Source organism: Labrus mixtus, chromosome 15 (assembly GCF_963584025.1).
Source record: "Labrus mixtus chromosome 15, fLabMix1.1, whole genome shotgun sequence".
Classification (NCBI taxonomy): Eukaryota; Metazoa; Chordata; class Actinopteri; order Labriformes; family Labridae; genus Labrus; species Labrus mixtus.
Genome location: NC_083626.1, coordinates 20,966,135 through 20,982,152, shown reverse-complemented (window position 1 = coordinate 20,982,152; position 16,018 = coordinate 20,966,135). Strand labels below are relative to the sequence as shown.

General features: G+C 36.7%; 2 protein-coding genes across 2 annotated transcripts; both read left to right on the top strand.

The window, feature by feature from the left end:
- Nucleotides 1-3,984: 3,984 nt before the first annotated feature.
- LOC132989660 (chitotriosidase-1-like) lies at nucleotides 3,985-7,097 on the top strand. Its single transcript, XM_061057399.1, has 9 exons — nucleotides 3,985-4,181; nucleotides 4,276-4,332; nucleotides 4,889-5,039; nucleotides 5,162-5,286; nucleotides 5,377-5,500; nucleotides 5,590-5,772; nucleotides 5,969-6,085; nucleotides 6,219-6,351; nucleotides 6,604-7,097. Exons 1-9 carry the CDS (start codon nucleotides 3,997-3,999, stop codon nucleotides 6,615-6,617), a joined length of 1,089 nt encoding a protein of 362 aa, XP_060913382.1. The 5' UTR covers nucleotides 3,985-3,996; the 3' UTR covers nucleotides 6,618-7,097.
- Nucleotides 7,098-11,385: 4,288 nt separating this feature from the next.
- LOC132989574 (chitinase-3-like protein 1) lies at nucleotides 11,386-15,978 on the top strand. Its single transcript, XM_061057269.1, has 12 exons — nucleotides 11,386-11,427; nucleotides 11,660-11,758; nucleotides 12,059-12,090; nucleotides 12,418-12,444; nucleotides 12,659-12,860; nucleotides 12,958-13,014; nucleotides 14,573-14,723; nucleotides 14,846-14,970; nucleotides 15,061-15,184; nucleotides 15,274-15,456; nucleotides 15,609-15,725; nucleotides 15,808-15,978. Exons 3-12 carry the CDS (start codon nucleotides 12,066-12,068, stop codon nucleotides 15,976-15,978), a joined length of 1,182 nt encoding a protein of 393 aa, XP_060913252.1. The 5' UTR covers nucleotides 11,386-11,427; nucleotides 11,660-11,758; nucleotides 12,059-12,065.
- The last annotated feature ends 40 nt before the right edge of the window (nucleotides 15,979-16,018 follow it).

Below are 16,018 nucleotides of genomic sequence, written 5' to 3'. Positions count from 1 at the left end.
TTCAACAAACATGTCAAGTTTAAACCGTATGAAGTTGGAGACTTTGTTTGGATGAATGATCCTACAACACAGAGAAAGAAACTTGATCCTAACTGGACAGGACCTTACAAAGTTGTGTCTACAGAAAACAAGGGACTCACATACAACCTTTTGGATTTAAGACATCCTCAAGCTGGATCAAAAGTGGTTCACTATGATCGATTAAAACCTTACAGGTCTACTTGGGACATATCTTCAGTACCAGACACCTGGACAGTTCCTAAACGGCCTCTGGACACTCTCCCCAGGTATACTTCTTTATCTGGTTCACTCCCCTTGTACTCTGTCCCTGACACAGACACTGGACAGGCTCTTGCTCCTGCCTGCCTCTCTGTCCCCTTGCTGCGGAGACCTTCGGGTCGGGTCTCACGTGTTCAGCCGCAACTGACTGCTCATGCTCCTGTGGTGCCTGCTGGGACACATTCTGGTGACCCACCACAGACTCGTTCAGGACGGGTTGTTCGAAAACCACAGCGACTTTTGCTGTGAAAAAGTTTGAACATGTTAAAAAAAACCAAAAAAAAAAACCGATGTTTGTTTCAGAATTTCCTGAACTGTTTACTATCACAGAAGTGTTATTATTGTTCTACGTAATTCACAAATTCTAAGTTTAGATTTTGCACTTTATATTTAGTGTCAAATTGGATAAAGCAAAGGTTTTCTTCCTGCAATAAGATTATTTTAAGACCTATGCATATTTTTTGTCAATTGTGTTTTATATGGGATGAGATTTATTTTGTTAACCTTTGAAATGAGGACATTTCATCTGAACAAAGGGAAGTATGTAAGATGGAGATGAGATTTATTTTTGTGAAGTTTTATTTTATAGATCTTTACTTTTCTCAGGTAGAGATAATATACATTATTTGATTTAATGCTAATTTCATTTATATTTACAATTTGTACTTTACAAGAGTATCTGTTTGATATGATGCACTGTGCCTTTAAGGTTACCCATGGTTACGGTTGGAGGAGTGATATTGCTTTAAGACAAGTAAGGTGTCGCTGTTGTTGTTGTTCAGTCTTGATATGTCATGCTCTGTTATGGACGGACATTAAAAAGTATGAGACGCACAGCAGAAGTTGTCCCCGTGCTTTTACTTACCCACACCCGAAGATATATCTTTAATTAAGTATGTTTAGTGTTATAGTTAACGGCAAGACAACTGAGGATAATCAACATCATCCAAGAAGCGCCGTTACACTAAGTAGAGAATGTTACTTTCTGGCTCTTGAATTCAATATCATTTTTATTTACATTTTGATAAAAATGAACAAACACATCCTGACAGGTGGTGTTGAAATTATTTGAAATGACAATAATGAAGGCTTTTCCAGAATCAGCTGTTTGAGGTGTTACCCACATTGTCCCATTCTTCAGAGTTCATGGACTAAGCTGTGAGGCTCAAGGAGCTTTTGAATGTCACAGTTTTGAATAAGATTGAAGTGAAATACTACAAGCTCTTCGAAGTTCTTTTTTGAAATTCTTTCATTGATGCCATGGAATCTATGAAAAAGAAAAAAAAACTTTCTCTAGGTATTTTAAAAAGTGAATGTTCATTTTCTAAATTCAATTCCCTCTTTTTGTTTTTGCAGGAAAGCGGCTTATTCCTCACAAAAGCTAAGGGGTTAACTGGGCAAAAGTTTGCTTCTATACAGAGACATGTGGTGTTTTGGGGTTCCCCTTACATAGTTAAATTAAACTATAGTTTAATTTGTAAAGACATATTGGTAATGTTCATATATCCATTTTATGAAATTATGAGGTATAACAACAACTTAAAGGGCTTGTAATAAAATACTTATGGGGTTACAGACTGCTGTTTGGGATGGTGTTGTACTGGACAGTTATATTGTAATGGGGTTTTCTAATTTATTTGCTACTATGAGAAACATAATAACTGGACCAGAAAATTAAAACATTCAATGTTTTACAGTCCATTACAAAAACAAAGCACAGTCTCAGCATACAGAGGGGGGATATCTGGGTCGTCTAGGATTTGCAGATACTGACCATTTAATCACAACATTACAAGAATGAGACCAGACACAGACCTTTGTTAGAGGAAAAGGACCACAGAATGATTGCAGCAATATTGTATCATCTTCAGCAAGTGGTTTAACCTTCTTGGTCATTCTTAGCAGATATCAAAGAATGAACTTGTAGCATTCAATCTGATAAGGTTTCATTGAGAAAAAAGCTAATCATACAGTTTGAGTGATCTGGTTGGTTTTCTATTGGATATTAATACTGATGACTGAAGGGTTCTTATTCTCCCCTAGAAGACGAAAGCCCCTACATAACTTTTAAAAAAGTGATACTTGCCATCTCAGGTGACTTCACCCAGCTTCACCCAACAATTAAACAATAGTTCTTTGGCATTAATTGCATTAATTATCCCCACCCCCTCTGTTTTTCCACACCTTGTGAGCTGCCTACCTGTATTAAAACTCCACAGCCATCAGTCATCAGTCAGTCACGGTAGAAGAACAGTACATGCTTCTTTCAACATTATTTCTGTGAGTATTCCTTTAACTTTGAATTTATGAAACTAAATATTCTGTTTTTTAAAGTTGTTTCAAGATTAAATGCGGCAACTGCTTTGTCTCTTCAACTAGCTCACAAGCTTAACTGGACACATTTTAGCCAGAGAGAGTACAACAGGCCGGCATTTCACTGTCTGTTTCTGTTCTAATTTGGATTTAACTGTAAAGATTTGTTTAAATATTGTTAGGATTTGAAGCATTAAAGTTGTGTTTTAAGACAGACAAAGGCAATTAATGTGCCAACTTTGTACCATTTAAGTCAAATCAGACCTGACCTGATTTTCAATGGGATAAAAAAAACATAAAAGTAAGCTTATATCAAAGCAAATGCTTCACTAGCAACACAGATATGTAACTAGTAATGAAGTTAATTAAAAGATAAGAGAAGAAGTTGGCTGGAAATGCTTGCCAAACTAGTTTGTCTTCTGTGTCTTCCAGCTCAAATCCATATTTAAGAATCAGTTGTTGGAACAATACCTCGGGTGGCTACTGGGCATCATTCCCTTTCCACTCCCTAAACGTTTCCATTCAACAGGCGCTTAGTTTTGATTATACTACTGGCTTTTGTCACCAAATGTTGTGACTAAGTAAAAGTTTAACCTACCTGTAAAATGATCTGTGTGCCTCGAGTTGGGACCAGCACTAGTAAGATTGCGTTTTATTTGTTGTGTTTTTATTTTCATGCTTAAGGTTATTTGGACCAGATTTATTTTGTGGAAACACACATTCATCTCTAATTATAAATTCTACATTTATTTAAATGAATATATTTTTTCAACTGCATATTCATTCTTTTTTTCTTTTTCTATTTATTCACATAGCAACACAATGTGGAAGCTAACTCTATCTGCAGGTAAGACATCCTGGTCAAGTATAAGTGTCTTTGAATGTTTGGTTCAACGAAATCTCCAAAAGTGTTAAGTGTACATGTGTATTGTCTCATGCAGGTAGTTTTTGTTAGGTAACCCCAAGTTATTTTCACTGAGAGGAATTTGTATTCATTTTACCTCCAATGTACTGAGAAATATCAGAAATCTCAGAAATATTGAATTCATTAACTTGAAACAGTAAACTAGAACTTTTACCTGTAATGCATGAATTATTATATCAGAAAGCCTTTTATTATGTTTGTATTGGTTGTTTTTTTATTTTATTAAACTGTATACTTACACATGTGTTCTTCTGAAGGTCTCTGCTTGATCTTTGCCAGCTTGGGTAAGTTCATCACACAAATTGATCACAATCATCACCTTTATAGCTGCATAGGACTATCTGTCTAGAAGAAATATAATATCCTTGAGTAAACAGATGTTAATGTTAATAAGGACATTGAAACATTTGATTTATACAATAAATAATTAAAATAATCATGATTTTTCTTTCATGTCTATAGCTTCTACCTCCAGGCTGATGTGTTACTACAACAGCAAGGCTGAAGACAGACCAAATGTCGGGAAGTTCAGAGTTTCAGATATTGATCCGGACAAGTGTACCCATCTGATTTTTGCCTTTTCTGACATAAGTAAAAATGAGCTGGTTCCCACAACTGTAAAAGATGTTCAGCAGTACTTCGAGTTTAACGCACTCAAACAAAGGTCAGTCCTTAAGTCTATAAATACTGTGATGATTACATTGTAATACAAGGTATTTGTTTCGCAAAAAAAACATTTAAATTTTATGCTCCTGTAGAAATCCACTTCTGAAAACCCTGTTGGCTGTTGGTGGAGAGAAGTTTGGGACAAAAAAGTAAGTTACCTTCAAGGACATTAAGGCTTGTTTGGAAGGACACATATTACTAACAAACTGTTGTAATCCTCTGACGTCCAAATTGGCCTTGCCTTTTGTTGTACTGTTTCAGCACTTTGTGCAAAAACAAGCAAATTCACATTTGTTTTTAAGAGTTGGGAACTCTTGTTTTTTGCTCTAAATTCATTCAAATTGAATGCAACCCAGCTGACCCCTACAGCCAAATAATAATAATTATTATTATTATATAATAATAATAATAATAATAATAAAAAACGAAATTTGTAATTCATTGAATCTTGTGCAATATGTATTTTAGACACTCAGGTCAGTGACTGCACATTATAATTATGGGGATTATTTGGCATCATTTATTCTATATAGGCTATGGAAAGCATGGGTGATAATACATTGCATCCACACTAAATATTGGTTTACACCTTATCTCATGTTTTGATTGCCTTGTTCTGTTTGAGCAGAGGCCTTCATTGAATAGCTGGAGTGTGAGTTTAAAGACCAAGTTGTGTTTATATTTTTATTTTTGTGTGCTTACCAGATTCAGGACAATGGCGGGATCACAAGAGAACAGAGAAGTGTTCATCCAGTCTGTAATCGAACTACTCAGAGCATTCAATTTTGATGGGCTAAACCTTGACTGGAGGTATCCAACTGAAGAGGACAAGCAGAGATTCACAGAGCTTTGCAAGGTCAGACCCTTAACATCTCCTCTGGAACCGGCATTTTCAGAAATGTGCCATAGTACAAATGCCATGCATGACAATAAAATGTATTTAACTGAGACTGAGAACCATGCTTCTGTGTTGTATAGGAGCTGGAAACAGCCTTTGTCGATGAAGTATCTTCAAGTAAACAGGAAAGATTAATCCTCGCAGCATCTGTCTCTGCTGAGAGGTCAACCATCGATGTTAGCTATGAAGTGGAAGACATTGCCAAGTAAAATAATATTTAAGAAATCTCTGCCATAATAATAATAAAAAGCTGCTGTTATGTTTTAGTAAAGGTGATTTCCTCTTAATTTATCAGGCACCTGGATTTCATCAATGTGTTGACATTTGACTTCCACGGCCCCTGGGAAAGTGTCACAGCACATCACAGCCCCTTATTCCAGGGATCCCAAGACACTGGAGATGCTATCTACTCTAACACTGTAAGCAAGGGTTTATTTTTTCATACAGCTTTGTTTCCAAACATGTACCTGTATCCTATTTGTTTTGATCATTGGTCTTCCCTTCTTAGGCCTCTGCCTTAGAGTACTGGCGGGACCAGGGAGCACCTGAAGAAAAACTGAACATGGGGTTTGGAGCTTTTGGACGAGCTTTTTCCCTGTCCTCTAATTCAAGCGCTGTCGGTGCACCAGCCAGTGGTCCTGGTGAGGAAGGCTGCTACACCGGTGAAGACGGATTCTGGGCCTCTTATGAGGTATTACTGCACGTTTTCAATATTACCCATTTACATTAATGGCCTTATTATTGGCTAACAGTTTTGGCTGTATTTTGTCTGCCAGATATATCCTTATTATATATATATATATATATATATATATATCCAGATTATATCCTTGCAATTATAATTACTTTTACTAGATCTAAATACCAAATCTGACCCTTCTTTTCAGACTTGCCTTTATGTAGATGGGGTACAAACCCATCTTATTTCTGATCAGAAAGTTCCATATGCCACAACAGAAAATCAGTGGGTTGGATTTGACGACACAACCAGTATAAGTACCAAGGTAAGCATCTGTCTTTAACACAGTATTACATTGTCGTGACTCTGCAAATGACTGATGTCACTGATGTACACAATTCTGTTACATTGATTTTTTTATACAGACTGTTGAAATGTTGTCTTTCTCATCGTCTCAGATCAATTACCTCAGAGCAAACAAATTCGGAGGAGCCTTTGTCTGGTCTCTGGACCTGGATGATTTCAGAGGAGAGTTCTGTAACCAGGGCAAGTGCCCATTCGTTAGCCAACTACATAATCTGCTAGTACCAGGTAAATCAATCACCAAAATATGTCCTTTTTTATGAGGTAAAGGTTTCACCATTCATTTAATTAAATACCATTCGCAATGAAAAATTCTATATACCACTGTTTTATACTTCTATAACTTTAATATCTAGAACACATCTAGTTCAGTTTTTTTAAATCAAGGAATCTCAAAAGTCGTGCTCTGTCATGTCACAATATGATGATCAAGCAAGGGTTAAGATCAATTAAAACAATATCTGACTGTCTTTCTTTCAGGTTTCCCTGAATGACCTACCACATGCCCCTACTACAACCACAGCTGCCCCTACAACAACCACATCTGTCCCAACAACAACCACAGCATCAGGCTCTGGAGGCACGTGTTCAGATGGGCCAGATTGTCCCCGACCCCACTAACCCAAACTGTTACTACAACTGTGACAATTTTGGTGTAGCTCATCTCATCTCGCTACTTTGGTCTTTAAAGACTCCTGTAAGTGCTGTGATTTTCCCTGAAGGGTTTCACTTGAATGAAGTCAACACACATATATGGGTTGACCTTTTAAAAATGATTTCTGTGTCAAATGTCTTTGTTGAATATAAAGAAAAATGCTCAAAATTGGTAATTCATGCCTTTTGTAAGGCTTTGGTGATCTGTACTTTACTAAATATTTTTGACAGATTCAATCGATTTTGTTTCCTCCTTTTTGTTGACAAGCGAACAAATGTGATAACATTTAATTTTTTTAGCACTAACACATATTATGGCATCATTTTGAAATGTGTGTTCACTTGAAGAGAGGTCACGCTCTTCCATTCATGTCTCTCAATACATCATAATATTTATATTACTTTATTCAGAAACACATGACTAAGTGTGTGTATCTCAACCAGTTAGGTGTGTATATTCTCTCTTTTCACTGCAATTATTTATTTTGACAATAAATTATAATAATAATAATATGTCTGTTGCATCAGTTCTCCATTGTTGTTTCATACTCTAGTTAATGGGTGTATTCTTTTTTGTATTTATATGCAGTCAGTGCATTTGCCAATATGCAACACAGAAGTTTTATAGTGCATATTTATATGGTGTACATCTACATCAAAATACATGCTACTAAATTTTGATGAATCACGTCTATAATAAAAAACAAATTGTTTAAAAAAAGTCTGTGTAGTGACATTTTAAATACAGAAAAAATAATCAACATCAAAATCAATAAGCAAAATGTACAGTACACAGATTCCCACTTGTAGGTCGTGTACAAATAGCAACAAGGTATAGGACATTTGTAAAAGGTCAACTAGACTTTTTCCCTTACATCACTCAATGCGACCCATCATATTTGATGGTATTAATTGCCAGTATAGCCCTAACTATTCTTGAACTGCAGTCCAAAACTACAGCAAAAGTTTTTCCAACACAGTAGAGTCAGTCAATTATTCATGACTACCGGAAAGGCACAGGAAATGAAGGCAGGGATTAGTAAGAGAAACAAATACTCATAAAACCAGTTCTTAGGATATTATAATATAACATGAAACAGCCTATGTTTCCAGTTTTTGTTGGCTGGATTAACTTTCTGTAAAGAATAAGAATACAAAATTGAAATGTTAGTTTCATACCCACAGTTTCAGACATAGAGCTGGTAGCTGGGATGTATTTAAATCCCCTCTAGTACCTTTATAGAACAATAGTAGAATTCTTGTTGGAGATAAATCGGTTAACTGGACTCTATGGAGGAGGGCTAGGATTTTGTACATCTCAGATTTGTTTGATGGCCGAACCAAACAATTTCTAAGCTTCAACCAAATTGTTTATGAGTATAATTTATCATGTAACCAATTCTGGAGATATGTCCAAATGCAAAGTACTTTATCAAAATGGTTAGGAAGCCCCCTTATATACCCGACAGGCAGCCCAATCGAAGAACTGCTTACTAAATCCTAATCATGCAGAGGCACTGCCTCGAAGATCTATCATTCACTACACAATCAATTGTGTGATCCTTTGATAAAAGTGAAAGAACAATGGGCAAAGGACATGGCTGTGGACATATCACCTGAGGATAAGAATTCATGTTTGAAAATATTAATACAATGTATAAAGAAGTTGGCAATAAATTCATCGTATTGAAATAATTAATACACAGGTGGCATCAGACGCCTCAACAATTACACAAGTGGAAACTAATACCTACAGATTCTTGCTGGAGATGCGAAGAGGCTGGTGCCTCTATCTTTCATGTACTCTGGACATGTTCTGCAATTAAAGACTGGTGGAACAATATACAAAAGGTAATCTACGAGGTACTGAAAAATAAATTCCAAGTCTCTGCTAAACTGGCTATTCTGGACTCGATCACGAGGTTTAAAGACTGTGACTTGTCCTCTTTTGAAAAACGATGGATTATTTTGGCTTTGACAACATCTAAACAGATACTTCTGAGACACTGGAGGAGGAAACACCCACCTCCTTATGAAGAATGGGCCACAACTGTGGCTCAATTAGCTGCTTATGAGAGAGTAACATATTCTCTGTTGGACAAGGTAGATGCTTATGTGGGGCCATTTTACTGCTTAGCTTTCAGTGTCTGTAACTTAAGAGGTCAATTTAGTAATTTGATTCATTTTAATATTGGTGTTACATTCCCCAAGATGGCTAAGGGATGAGGGGAGTAACAATAAATTAAAACCCAGGAAAAGAAGAAGGAACTAAATATAAACAAAGTTAAAAAATGATTTATTTACAACTAAATGAACAACACAAAACAAGCTTCTTCCACGAACACAAAACAAAAGAGAAGCAAACGTATCTCAAACAAAATGTCACAACCTAAGAAGGCAAAGACAACTAACAATAAGGCCTAATCACACACCTTCCACAGAAGCATCACACCTAAGTTTGCAGACGTCACAGACAAGCACAACACGCAGCAGAATGACACACTGGCCACTGGCATCTTCCTCTCCTGCTCTTTATAGTTTTGCTCCTGATTAGTCATTGGTCACAGGTGTGGCTGGGCACATTCAGGCTGAGGAGCAACCCCTGGGGAGCACACACAGGAGAGAGAGAGAGAGAGAGCATAAACAAAACTACGGCACGTAACAATTGGACAGATGTATTTAACCTGGGGAAACAGTGCGTGCACTATTATTATTAATTTATTTTTATTTCTATTTATTTTTTCTTTGTTGCTTTGTTTGTCTATGTCCGTTTCTCTCACAATGTATGTTAAGTACAATATTCTATGTATGATATGGGAAATTGGATTTTTTTGTGATTCCCTGTTTAAAAAACCAATAAAAATGTTAAATACAAATTAAGCACAATTATGTTACTGAATCCCATGTTAAAGCAAACTTATCAAGAAGTCAGAGATCTTTGGTTGCTAAGCTGAGAACAGGAATCCTTTCTCTCACTCTTGAAGTCGGCAGATTCAAAAACATCCCAAAGGAACACAGACTGTGTGAACTATGTGATTAGGAGAAGTGGAGAACAAATCTTGTTTTCTTTTGTAATGTCTTTTTATGTCCTATTATAAATTAATTGAAATGTACGCTCAAAATCCTGCAATGTTTTGGAGCTCTGATGATAACAGGGTGGAGATGTTATTTCATTTCATGTTCATGAGCTGGCCACGATTGTCTCTGAAGCCTGGAAGAAATGTCAGGATGGTTTGTTTCGTTATAACTATTAAGTGTCACCTTTTTGGTCAGTAGTCTGTACTGTGTTTTGGGCTGTGCATATTTTTTTGATACAATAATGAAATAAAATCATCAATCATCCACTTTGTATCCAAATAAAACAGATATTTTAATGTTAATGTTTTGTTGTTTGTCAGATGTACTCAGAATAACAATGAACAGGAATATTTTAATTGATCTGTAAAGGACACAGGGTGTGACCCATGTCTACAAACAGAATGTCTCATAGACTGCATAATGAAATGTAGTGGCGTCACTGTGACATGCATGGGGAAGGAGATTTCTCTCTCTTACAAACTACGTCATCTGCTGTTGTATTACTGCAAACGTGCTGAACAAAGTTAAATACTTTGCATTATGTAGCTCTCTGTCAAACTTTTGTGGTCAGTTCCATCAAGGCTCTCACTAAACTATGAACACACAATGTTAAAGTTTAGGGGTGTAAGCACATAAAATAAGGTTAGTTGGAAGAGAGATGTTTAAAACATTATTTTAAAACCTAGGTGTGAAAACAAGACCTATGAGGTGTATATCTTATATACTGAATATCAATAATACAAGCCAAGTTTCTTCAAACATTTTACACTAAAAAGGTCTATACTAATAATACAGAATAAAGTTTCTATATTTCAAACAAAAAGAAAAACAAGTTTCACTAGTTTCTGGTCAATAATTGGTCTACTGTAAGCTTTGTCCCTGTCTTTAAAGCTACCCACACTTTAAAGCTTTTACTTTAAGGTCAACTAATAATCAAACACAGCAGAAAGAGACAGAGAGTACCTTTATCTCCAAAGCACTTGTGTTACTGTATAATGTTTGGCCACATGTTAATTTAAAATGTTTTGTCTGACAATTCTTGAAAGCTTCTGCATTACGTCCAAATGTACTAAATGTGTCAAACAAGAAGGGTTTTCCTGTCCTTGATGGTCGAAATAACGAGCAGAGGGAGAGAAGATACAGATAATGATCTAAAACTGTGTACCAATCTGATATGTATATTATATGTATGTATATGTATTATATATGTTTATTTAATGTTAAGATACTTTTTAATGGGCTAACCTAATGATGGTTTTCTATTGGATATTAATACTGATTGCTGAAGGGTTCTTATTCTCCCCTAGAAGTCGAAAGCCCCTACCTAACTTTTAAAAAGTGATACTTGACAGTTGAAAGGGCTTGGGATTTCAGGTGACTTCGCCCAGCTTCCATCATGCTTAACAATTTGACAATAACACTTTGGACAATGCAATATTGCACTAATTATCCCTGTCCTTCTTGTTTTTGCCACACCTTGTGAGCTGTCTAACTGTAGTAAAACTCCACAGCCAACAGTCAACAGTCAGTCACAGTAGAAGAACAGTACATGCTTCTTTCAACATTATTTCTGTGAGTATTCCTTTAACTTTGAATTTATTAAACCGAACTTTCTTTTTTTAAAGTTGTTTCAACATTAATTGCAACAACTGCATTGTCACTCCAACTAGCTCACAAGCTTAACTGGACACATTTTAGCCAGAGAGAGTACAACAAGCCAGCATATCAGTTACAGTTATTAGAGTTAAGAGAAGCAGTTGGCTGAAAATGCTTGCCAAACTAGTCCGTCTCCTGTGTCTTCCAGCTCAAACCTATATTTACGGATCAGTTGTTGGAACAAGACTTTGGGTGGCTACTGAGCATCATAGCCTTTCCACTCTCTTTCCACGTTTCCATTTAACAGGTGCTTAGTTTTTATTTTACTGCTGGCTTTTGTCACCAATTGCTGCGACTAAGTAAAAGTAAAACCTACCTTTAAAATGCTTTGTGTGCCTCGAATTGGAACCACCCCTAATAAGATAACCTTATATTTATTGTGATTTTAGCTTTAATTTTATATTCATATGCTTAAGGTTATTAGGACCAGATTCATTTTGTGGAAACATACTTTCACCTCTAATTATGAATTCCACATTAATTTTTATGAATTTATTTTTTAATCTGCATATTCATTCTTTTTTTCTATTTCTATTTATTCACATAGCAACAAAATGTGGAAGCTAACTCTATCTGCAGGTAAGACATCCTGGTCAAAGTGTCTTTGAATGTTTGATTCAACTAAACCTCCAAAAGTGTTAAGTGTACACGTGTATTGTCTCATGAAGGTAGTTTTTGTTAGGTAACACCAAGTTATTTTCACTGAGAGGAATTTGTATTCATTTTACCTCCAATGTACTGAGAAATATCAGAAATGTCAGAAAGCTTGAATGCATTAACCTGAAACAGTAAACTACAACTTTTACCTGTAATGCATGAATTATTATGTCAGAATGTGTATCATTATTGACTCACCCATTAAGCATTTTTATTAAACTGTATACTTACACATGTGTCCTTTTGAAGGTCTCTGTTTGATCTTTGCCAGCTTGGGTAAGTTCATCACACAAATTGATCATAATCATCACCTTTATCACCGCTATATAAGCTCAAGTCCATTTACCATTTATAGCTGCATAGGACTATCTGTCTAGACGAAATATAATATCCTTGAGTAAACAGATGTTAATGTTAATAACGACATTGAAATATTTGATCTATACAATAAATAATTAAAATCATCATGCTTTTTCTTTCATGTCTATAGCTTCTACCTCCAGGCTGATGTGCTACTATAACAGCAAGGCTGAAGACAGACCAGCTATCGGGAAGTTCAGAGTTTCAGATATTGATCCGGACAAGTGCACCCATCTGATTTTTGCCTTTTCTGACATAATTAAAAATGAGCTGGTTCCCACAACTGTAAATGATGTTCAGCAGTACTTCGAGTTTAACGCACTCAAACAAAGGTCAGTCCTTAGGTCTATAAATACTGTGGAGATTACATTGTAATACAAGGTATTTGTTTTGCAAAAAAATCGTAATTGAATTTGTTTGCTCCTGTAGAAATCCACTTCTGAGAACCCTGTTGGCTGTTGGTGGAGAGAAGTTTACAACAGAAAAGTAAGTTACCTTCAAGGACATTAAGGCTTTTTTGCAAGCACACAAAATTACTAACAAACTGTTGTAATACCATGACCACCAAATTGCCTTGCTTTTTGTTGTACTGTTTCAGCACTTTGTGCAAAAAGAAGGAAAAATATATTCATATTTAAGAGTTGGAAACTTTAGTTTTTTTGCACAAAATTCATTAAAATTGAATGCAACCAAAATGACCCCTTCAGCAAATTAATGAAAATAACAAAGTATTGAAAAGAGATTTGTATTTCACTGAAACTTGTGCAATATGTATTTTAATCGCTTAGGTCAGTGACTGCACATTATATAATAATTATGGGGCTCATCATACCTTTTATTAGGGCCCAAGCACCGAGCTTGGCGCAAAGAACCTATTGGGATGCAAGGAACTGTCATTCAGTGTTTTACTTTGAATCACAAGGTTTCATCATAGGGCCGTGGCATGATGTCAAAGTTTGAAGTTGATTTTCGCATTGTGCCAAAAAAAGTAAATGCTTATAACTCTACTATGCAGTGTGCAATCATCACCAAAATATTCAACCATGACACTCCACCCGCAGGCAGTCCGCCCTGAACACATCCATGGTTTAAATTATTGAATTAGTCACAGCGCCACCTGTTGACATAAGCTAGTCACTACTTCTGAGCAGTATTTAATTTGCACTAGCCATTGCTGAACGGTTGCTCATATCTCCCTAAAAATCACTGTTGACCATCCTAAGACCTTGGCCATACTACCTTTCCAAGCTCAAGGGCCTGCGTCAAAAGCTTTGCATTACGGACGCGTCGTTCGCCATCAAACAGGAAGTAGTTATTAGAGTGGCTTACCTTGGTCGTATACGCACGAAACTTCATACACATCATCCCTCTGGGAAAGTAAACATATCCATATAGGTGTAGTAAGTGGGTCACCAACATAGCTATACCTACTGGTGAGAGGTGGCACTACATTTCAAATACAATGTTAGCAATAATTTGCTCAAAATTTCACAGCTAGTATCAGGTTTGGCCTCTGAACAAAGTCACATAACAATAATAAACTGTAACCATAGCGCCCCTTACTGCAAGGACTAAGTACTACCTCCTATATACAATGTCAGATTTTCATTAAATTTCATATGAATGATGTCATTCCTGCCTTTATCACATCTAGCTTAATACAATTATACTATCAATGAAGCGCCCCCTATTGGAAATAGCCAGTATTACATCTCATATACAACGTTAGATTTTCATCAAATTGCACAGGTGTCATAACAATGCCAGCCTGAACTGCTCTACTTAAAAATAATATGGGATCTTCATTGCGTTGCCTACTTGAATTTGCCAGTACTACGACTTTTACACTAATAGATCTGCTGACCTGGTCCCTGGCCCCACCTTGCTGCTGCTGCATTCCCCGCACTTGCGACACCCCGACATGCACAGGGGTGGTGCAGGGTCCTTGCCTTGTTCTGCTTGAGCAGAGGGCTTCATTGAATAGGTGGAGTGTGAGTGCAATGACCCCTTTGTGTTTATCTTTTTATACTTTTATGCTTACCAGATTCAGGACAATGGCGGGATCACAAGAGAACAGAGAATTGTTCATCAAGTCTGTTATCAAACTACTAAGACCATTGAAGTTTGATGGGCTAAACCTTGACTGGAGGTACCCAACTGAAGAGGACAAGCAGAGATTCACAGAGCTTTGCAAGGTCAGATCCTTAACATCTCCTCTGGGACCGGTATTTTCAGAAAAAAGCCATACTGCAAATGCCATGAGTGACAATAAAATGTATTTAACTGAGACTGAGAACCATGCTTCTGTGTTGTATAGGAGCTCAAAACAGCCTTTGTGGATGAAGGAACTTCAAGTAACCAGAAAAGATTAATCCTTGCAGCATCTGTCTCTGCTGAGAGGTCAACCATCGATGCTAGCTATGACGTGGAAGAAATTGCTATGTAAAATATTTTTTAATAAATCTCTGCCATAATAATAATAAAAAGCTGCTGTTCTGTTTTAGTAAAGGTGATTTCCTCTTAATTTATCAGGCACCTGGATTTCATCAATGTGTTGACGTTTGACTTCCACGGCCCCTGGGAAAGTGTGACAGCACATCACAGCCCCTTATTCCAGGGATCCCAAGACACTGGAGATGCTATCTACTCTAACACTGTAAGCAAGGGTTTATTTTTTCATACAGCTTTGTTTCCGAACATGTACCTGTATCCTATTTGTTTTGATCATTGGTCTTCACTTCTTAGGCCTCTGCCTTAGAGTACTGGCGGGACCAGGGAGCACCTGAAGAAAAACTGAACATGGGGATCGCAGCTTATGGACGAGCTTTTTCCCTGTCCTCTAATTCAAGCGCTGTCGGTGCACCAGCCAGTGGTCCTGGTGAGGAAGGCTGCTACACCGGTGAAGACGGATTCTGGGCCTCTTATGAGGTATTACTGCACGGTTTCGATACAACCCATTTATATTAATGGCCTTATTATTGGCTAACAGTTTTGGCTGTATTTTGTCTGCCAGATATATATCCTTGTAATTGTAATTACTTTTATTAGATCTCAATGCGAAATCTGACCCTTCTTTTCAGACTTGCCTTTATCTGGATGGGGTACAAACCCATTTTATCTCTGATCAGAAAGTTCCATATGCCACAACAGAAAATCAGTGGGTTGGATTTGACGACAAAACCAGTATAAGTACCAAGGTAATCATCACTGAAGTATAAAATGTGGTTACATTCACTTTTTTTACAGACTGTTGAAATGTTATCTTTCTCATCCTCTCAGATCAATTACCTCAAAGCAAAGAACTTCGGAGGAGCCTTTGTCTGGTCTCTGGACCTGGATGACTTAAGTGGGCAGTTCTGTAACCAGGGCAAGTTCCCATTCGTTAGCCAACTGCATAATCTGCTAGTACCAGGTAAACAACTCGTCAAAAAGTGTCCATATTGTTTTTAAGGGGTACAGGTTTCACCATTAATGTGTTCAAAAACCATTA